At 32.2% G+C, this 8582-nt stretch overlaps 1 protein-coding gene across 1 annotated transcript in view; it reads right to left on the reverse strand.

Moving 5' to 3' along the window:
- Positions 1–8261, reverse strand: part of LOC106474978 (dynein heavy chain 3, axonemal-like) — a gene marked incomplete at its 5' end in the record, with an annotated part of 22869 nt that extends 14608 nt beyond the window's left edge. The window contains 5 exons of the mRNA XM_022403228.1: positions 151–244; positions 490–668; positions 1163–1268; positions 4103–4239; positions 8066–8261. Coding sequence (XP_022258936.1) covers positions 151–244; positions 490–668; positions 1163–1268; positions 4103–4239; positions 8066–8261 — 712 coding nt within the window. The remainder of the gene's footprint in view (positions 1–150; positions 245–489; positions 669–1162; positions 1269–4102; positions 4240–8065) is intronic.
- Between the last annotated feature and the right edge of the window lie 321 nt (positions 8262–8582).

Here is an 8582-nt window from a genome sequence, read left to right on the forward strand (position 1 = left end):
GAGTAGTTTATCTAATTCAGTGGAGTAGTTTATCTAATTCAGTGGAGTAGTTTATCTAATTCAGTGGAGTAGTTAATAAGAAAAAAAATCAAATTTAAATGTTTAAACAAATTCAGCAGTAAACATAAAATACAAGAAGCCATAACCAACCTCTTTGAGGTAATCCATCAAATGTACAAGTTCGACTGTAGTCTCAGGAGTTTTATTCAACTTTTCTGACATTTCATCAAACTTCTGACAAATCCTTCAAAGTAACACAATTTATCACAAAAGAGCACTCATGCCACCTGTTCTATCATAACACTTATACTAATACTTTTTGGATTGTTTTACCTATATAACCTAAGACTTGTATGATTTTTACCGAACATGTGTAAGAACATTAAAACTATATTTTCTAATAGAAGTGGTTCTGGATAAATTAAATAATAGAAAATATATATTAAAAGTAATATTTTATTAAATAATTACAATAAAATCAAAGATTACCTTCGATTGTTTTCTCTATTTTCATTCACTTTAAAGTCGATAACTTTTTGAATCAAGTTCTGAACTCGAGAACAAAGTTCTTCTTTAATTGGTGAGCAATCCAAACACATCAAGCATAATGGTACAGTATTACAATGTTCTGTGATTGCTTTCTTCATCTGCTCCAGCTTCGAAAGTTCCTGGAAATTACCTTTTTTGATGTATTCATGATTATCATGAAGTTACTTAAAAAATCAGTTTTCTGCTAAATATCTTGCGATATGCTTATTGTATAAAATTTAATTATCAAAACACAAACATTCAATTAAAAGTATGAAAATGGTTAAAATGCAGAGGTGGAAGTACAATTTCATCTTAACTCTAAATGTTTCAGAAGTTTTCATAATTTTTTTCCAAGACTTATGTGTAAACTTAAAAGCATCTTGGCCTAGTGTTAACTAAAATTAGCTTCCTAACAGTAAACCATTAAAAAAATGTAACCTGATGTATCAATGAACCATTATAAGATGCAACCTGATGTAACAATGAACCATTATAAGATGTAACATGATGTAACAATGAATCATTATAAGATATAACCTGGTGCAACAGTGAACCATTATAAGATAATGGTTCCATATTAATTACATAAATAATTCCTTTACTGTTCAAATTAGTACAAAAAAGTTTTTACTTCTTGAAATATCAATAGAGAAGGGTTTTTCTTGATGAAACTGGTAATATGCTTCCCAACTGACCCATCAAGAAGTCCATTAAATTCATCATACCTCTTGAGGTATCTAGAGAATTGTGAAAATATAAAAGTATATAACATTTTTTGTATGGAATATTGGAGATCTAGCTGAATATACATTTAAAATACATCTAATACAGCATAAGTTACTTTGTGAATCTAAATCTCTATTATCAATATCTATATCAAAGGAAAAATAATAATTTATGTTTTATCAATCAATAATGGGAGATAAGTAAAACATGAGCACAAGCTAAGTAACGGAGATGATAAACATTTGTCCGTGTAAGAGAAGTATCTAAAAAAGTAGGGCCACACAGCAATGGTGATACATACAATATTTAACTTTTAATCTCATATATAGAATAAGAATAACAACAAAATTAGAAGCAAACATTCGGGTTGCAACACACATCATCCAAGACCTAAAATTTCCATTCAGTGTATTTGGTCAAATATGGGAAGGTAGCTACTCCTAATAAAACAGGGGAAAGTATTTAAGTTAAGAACAACAAAATATGCTATATGCTATATGCAAAATATATATACTGGGATAATATAAATTTGTTCCCTTGAAAAAAAAATAATCAATACTATAATAAAACTTGAGGATTTATAATGTTAAATACTGGGTTTTGATACCCACAGTTAAAAGTGCACAGATAGTTCATTGTGCAACTTTGTGCTTTAAAAAAACAATTAATAAGAAAATAATATCCCTTAGTAACAACTATTTTCTCAGAAATAGCTGCATACAACTTTGGAACAGTTTATATGAGTGATGTTGTTGGCAGGGTAACAACTTTAGAACAGTTTATATGAGTGATGTTGTGGGCAGAGTAGCAACTTTAGAACAGTTTATATGAGTGATGTTGTGGGCGGGGTAACAACTTTAGAACAGTTTATGTGAGTGATGTTGTTGGCAGGGTAGCAACTTTGGAACAGTTTATGTGAGTGATGTTGTTGGCAGGGTAGCAACTTTGGAACAGTTTATATGAGTGATATTGTGGACAGGGTAACAACTTTGGAACAGTTTATATGAGTGATGTTGTGGGTGGGTAACAACTTTGGAACAGTTTATATGAGTGATGTGGGCAGGGTAACAACTTTGGAACAGTTTATATGAGTGATGTTGTGGGCAGGGTAACAACTTTGGAACAGTTTATATGAGTGATGTTGTGGGCAGGGTAGCAACCTTAGAACAGTTTATGTGAGTGATGTTGTGGGCAGGGTAGCAACTTTGGAACAGTTTATATGAGTGATGTCGTGGGCATGGTAGCAACTTTGGAACAGTTTATATGAGTGATGTTATGGGCAGGGTAACAACTTTGGAACAGTTTATATGAGTGATGTTGTGGGCAGGGTAACAACTTTGGCTCCTTCTTCTGATAAGATTTTAACCTTAAATAGATGTTAAATCTGGATAAATTGTACTCTCATTAAAACATATTTTACTTTCTCTGTTCTGTTGCTTGTGTACTGTTTGCCTGTACATGTTAAACTAGGTTCATTTAAACACAAAATTAGTACTGTAATTTGGAGTTAATTAGCATGACAAGAACCATATAAAACACATTTAAACGTACCACATCTTTTAAATATTGATAAATAATATAAGATCGTTTTTTTCAGGATATCCGTCCATAATTGATGAGAGCAACTCATCTGGAGAACAATACCTTTATGATATTTTTTATCTCTCATTTTTTTAGATGTTAAAGTCACTATTTTATTTATAGCTTGCTGGAGTACCCGTCCCCTGGACGAAAGTTGTGTAAACTCACGATTAATGAAAGGTTATTTTAAGACATGAAAAGATGCTTTCCTTACGTGTAATTGCAAAAAAACTCAAAAATGCCCATAAAAACTGCAAAACACAAAATGTGAAACTGCAACTTTGCATGTATCTCTGCATGGACCCAACAAACCTTCATGTCAAAATTGGTGAAGATCCATTAATAGTGAACCATTAAAAGATGTAACCTGATGTAACAATAAACAATTAAAGGATGTAACCTGATGTAACAGTGAACCATTAAAAGATGTAACCTGATGTAACAATGAACCATTAAAAGATGTAACCTGATGTAACAATAAACAATTAAAGGATGTAACTTGATGTAACAGTGAACCATTAAAACATGTAACCTGATGTAACAATAAATAATTAAAAGATGTAGCCCATAAAATGTGAAAACGGCCATAAAAAACACAAAGCAGAAAATGTTTATGTACCCCCACATGGACCTAATGAACCTCCATACCCATTTTGTTGAAGATCTGTTCACATCCTACGAAGTAATTACACGGACATACAACAGACAGTACTATTATAGTTATATAGATATAAACAAGTCAAAAATAACACTGATGACATATATATATATAAATTCTTTCTACATCTCAGTGTCATGTTAAACTTCTGAACAGAAAACATTTAAATATATATATATATATATTACATAAAAGTACAGACATATCTATCAATGGACAAATACAAATCCTAGGTTATGGAGACAAGGAACAGACAACTACCTACAGAGGACAACCAATGGAGACAAGGAACAGACAACTACCTACAGAGGACAACCAACGAGACAAGGAACAGACAACTACCTACAGAGGACAACCAACGAGACAAGGAACAGACAACTACCCACAGAGTGTAATTTTTAACAGGGTGAGAAATGGTGAAAAAATTCTCCAAAGTTTATTTAACTAACCAATAAAAGTTTTTAAAATGCCTGCTTCTGACAAAGACAAATTCCAGAGCAACACTAAAATGACACTTTTTTATTGTAGCATCACATTTTATAATTATACCAATATCTAATAGATACCAGAATTTACAAAGGGAAAAGTCAATGATGGTCAACTAACTTCTCAGCTCCTATTATATTCTTCTGAAAGATTTCAGTAGTTCTTTTCACAGCAGCCTGCATAGAGTCATCGTCTATGAGGACAGAACAAAGACACATTTGGCTTTCTCTCATCTCTGGAAACAAAATCTTCTCAATCTTTAAAGAGGACAGAAAAATATATATTACAAAAAAGTGTTACAACTTCTAAATCACACTTATCTCAGGACAGTTCAAAATGGTGCAGAGTGAACCTTACAAAATTCACACATTTTTGTCGAATAATATAGAAAAATTTAGAAAGTAAATGAGCTTAAGACTTATATTAGCATATCCCAGTATTTCATGCCCTATACTTATTTCTGTAATGAACGTGACTTCAAAACAAATAAATAAAATGGCAATTCAATATATCTAAAAACATAGTTTATGGTGTAAAAAGGTACGTTTAACCATATTTCATGGCACACACACACACAATACATTCAACATATCATATACAATAAAATACATAATAAATAAAATGGCAATTCAATATATCTAAAAACATAGTTTATGGTGTAAAAAGGTATGTTTAACCATATTTCATGGCATACACACACATACATTCAACATATCATATACAATAAAATACATAATGGAAAATTTTCATCACATCTTGTTGGTTTAAAACAAACAGCAAGCCTGTTGAAGTGATAGCAGAACTTAAGAACTTTTACAATGCCCATCTTTCTCTAGTATCTTAATGTAATCCGCAGTGACTCCAAAAGGTTTGGTGTGTTATCAATTTTGTGCAAAGCGACACGAGGGCTATCTGTGCTAGCCGCCCCTAATTTAGCAGTGTAAGGCAGCTGGTCATCACTCATCCACCACCAACTCTTGGGCCACTCTTTTACCAATGAATAGTGGGATTGACCATCACATTATAACACCCCCATGTCTGAAAGAGCGAGCATGTTTGGTGGGATAGGGATTCGAACCCACAACCCGCAGACTGTGAGTCGAGCGCCCTAACCGCCTGGTCATGCGGGGCCTGTTTCATGGAATAGGTGCATTGTGTCCTTCTTGACCTTGTGTTTGAAAGATACCTTGTCCTTGTCTCTATCAAATGGAGAAGAGATATTTTTGTATTCTGATGATGTTTTCCAGTTAGTCAGCTGTAGAAAGAGTTTGCTTTGTTTATACATTTTTTGTGATTTTGGAAGAAGATTAATTCCAAGTTTTGAAGGATACAGTTCGTTTTAATCCGAGAAAGTCAGAACTCACTGGAAAAGTAGTCCCATCACTGTCTTAGCACATTTTTGTCTGCTATTTTATGCACATTTTATTTTCATTTTGATTTCAAGTTCCTCTAGTTTTATCTTATGTTGTTCTCAGCCTGAAAGTTGTGTAACACAATTGAACAGTGCACTTGTTCTCACATTAACGTTCTGTCCAGCCTAATTGTCGAACCTCTTGTTAATGCAGGAGTGGTTTACTTGTGTACCACTATTCCTCTAAACTAGGACCACCACTACGATGGACAAAAAGGGAGAATTTAAAAACATTTCCCATTATGCTTCAAGTCACCAATAAAGTGGCAAACATTAAAACTTTTAAGTAGTTATCATATTTGCATATATGTTACTACAAGAACGTAATGCAACCCAAAGCTACTTATACCAACCAAGTTCGAAAGATAAACAATGAAGACGTGGCTAAGTAACAGATAGGAACTAGTTGTATATATAATAGACAGATTATAGACTTAACTTGGTTACTATTCTGAAATATGAATGTTGTCACGTATGGCTGGTGTAAATTTGCACATAAATACTACAATTGTCTCGTAAGGAATATAATTTACAAGAGTAAATGCACAAAAATAAAAAGAAGGACAAAATGTGTAAGGATGACGAAACTTTCAAACAAATAAATGGACGATTACAAGAACATAAAAACCTACTTGTTTAAGTTCTTCATCTCGATATTAATGACAGCTAATAACTTATTATTGTTTTTAAAACTTAAAAACACAAGCGTAAGGCACTCAACTTTCCCATAAGAACAATCACGTTTAAAGGCACTAAAAATACATCTGTGAACCAAACTACGTTAAATATAAATTATGAATTTCATTAAAAAACAAGTAAACATTTCACCTAATGACTGCTGTCACATAATAACTATGTTTCAGCATGTTCTTGTAATTTTTAAAAAAATCAAAATCAACGAATACTGTGTTTCTTCTATAGAACATTTCCTAAAATAAAAATGATGTTTAATACTATAGGTAGGATGGGCACCTTTGCTTATTGCCTGTATTTAGTGACCTGCAAGGCAAATGACACACATGCACGTCATCCTCACGTCCCCATAAATCGATTGAAGTAAGTGCCATGCAAGATGCTGGTACATTTGCTTATAATATAGAAAACAATTTTATTTTATTAAACTTTTAATTCCTGCTTGACTTGTCAGTGGTAAAAGTTGATTAGGGACATTACAGTTTGGGTAAATTCAACAGTACTACCAGTAATTTATTGTATTTATGTAGTTTGTTTTTTTTTGTTGTTGTATTAGGATGGAAATGATTTTGCTGGAAGTTATGAGGACTTGATGTTTCTGCAGCCATGTTTACTGTTGCTGAAAGTCACTGTTCAAGATAATTTAGTTCAGTGTGTACCAAACTTAACACATTGCCAGGACTTCTTAACTAATGTGGTGGAAGAAATTACACATGCTAACCAAAACATTCCCAAGGTATTATTTTATGTTCCATTCTTTCTTTTTACCTGTCTGATTCAATCTCTACATTTGATGTTAACGTGTGAAGCAGATGCCATAAATCAATTTTGTAAAGGAACTCGGGTGGTCCTCTCGGAGATCAAGCAGGATGAACGCTCAAGTTTGGCATTCATTTAAATTGGTTACTGTGTGAAGCAGGTGCCATCCATTTAAATTGGTTACTGTGTGAATCAGATGCCATTCATTTTAATTGGTTATTGTGTGAAGCAGATGCCATTCATTTAAATTGGTTGCTGTGTGAAGCAGATGCCATCCATTTAAATTGGTTACTGTGTTAAGCAGGTGCCATCCATTTAAATTGGTTACTGTGTGAAGCAGGTGCCATCCATTTAAATTGATTACTGTGTGAACCAGATGCCATTCATTTAAATTGGTTACTGTCCAGTTTCCCACAACTTGACAGGGAGACAACCCTGATTTATATAGAGAAATTACAATACATACTGCAAATAAGCTTTTCATTCTGCAAAATCTCTATTGGTTGACACACACACAGTAAAAGTTAAGAATTTTAATACATTTCAATAACTACAAAAATCTAATGTAGTTTTATATATTTTTGTTTGCCATTTCCTTTTGATTGGTCAATTCTTTATATCCAAAGGAAGGCTCTAATGTACTTACAAATTTCTTCTATATTATAACATAATTTTGCATGTTATTAGTCCTAAATTCTTATATTGAATCAAGTGGGTCTAATAGACCTAAGATGGCTGATCTTCTATATTATAACATAATTTTGCATGTTATTAGTCCTAAATTCTTATATTGAATCAAGTGGGTCTAATAGATTCTAAGATGGCTGAATCTCATAAGATATTATTAAGATTATGGTAAAAATACTGGTAACAATGAAAATATCCAACTGATGAAACAATCCATTCTAACCATTGTAACTAAGAACAGTACATTAATTTAAATATATTCATTACTGGATTAATTTTTTATTCTATGTAGGTAGATTGCTTTGATAAGAAGTTAATATTAATCTGATACTAAAGAAACTTCTAAAATTATAGTGAAGAACACTGGAGCTCAGAGAAAGAAGAAGAAGAAGAAAATGGAAAATAATGTAAGAGTCTGTTTATTTAGATAGAATAACGAGTCAGATTACAAAGTTATATTTAAGAAACTGTCATTAACTTCAGATAAGAACACATATATAAGTCACAGCATAGATATTTCAACTACAATTAACCTCATACAACTTCATAAAGTTAATCCAATTTTTCAGGCTTTTCATGACAGCAGAACGAAGTTGTAGAGACATCAGGGCTCCCACCGTAGAATAAAATCTTTCTACTCTGAACAACGAAGCATTGTCATGCTTGGGTACAAGATCGGCCCAGTCACCTTTCCTATCAATTAGCACTTGAGCACAGGCTGGAACCCACCTGATGAAAAGTTTAATTATTGGTTCAAATTTACCAAGTTGTATTGTTAATATATACTCTTTAAAATGTGATAATTAGACTTAAAAAAAGTTGTACATGTTGACCACTTTTGCCTCTTAAGTTGAAAATGAAAACTTAAATACATGCAAATTCAACAAGTATACACAAGAAACTAATCAATACAGATGGAACATAAAAATTTGAATAATAAAACTTTATATTTATTTGACAGTTGCCTAATATTCAGGTGCTATTAAAGGTTTAACTTTAAAGAAGTTGATAACATTTCTCATCAATCTATGGTGAGATATAAATAAGGAT

This window comes from Limulus polyphemus, unplaced genomic scaffold, assembly GCF_000517525.1.
Source record: "Limulus polyphemus unplaced genomic scaffold, Limulus_polyphemus-2.1.2 Scaffold7933, whole genome shotgun sequence".
NCBI classification, from domain to species: Eukaryota; Metazoa; Arthropoda; class Merostomata; order Xiphosura; family Limulidae; genus Limulus; species Limulus polyphemus.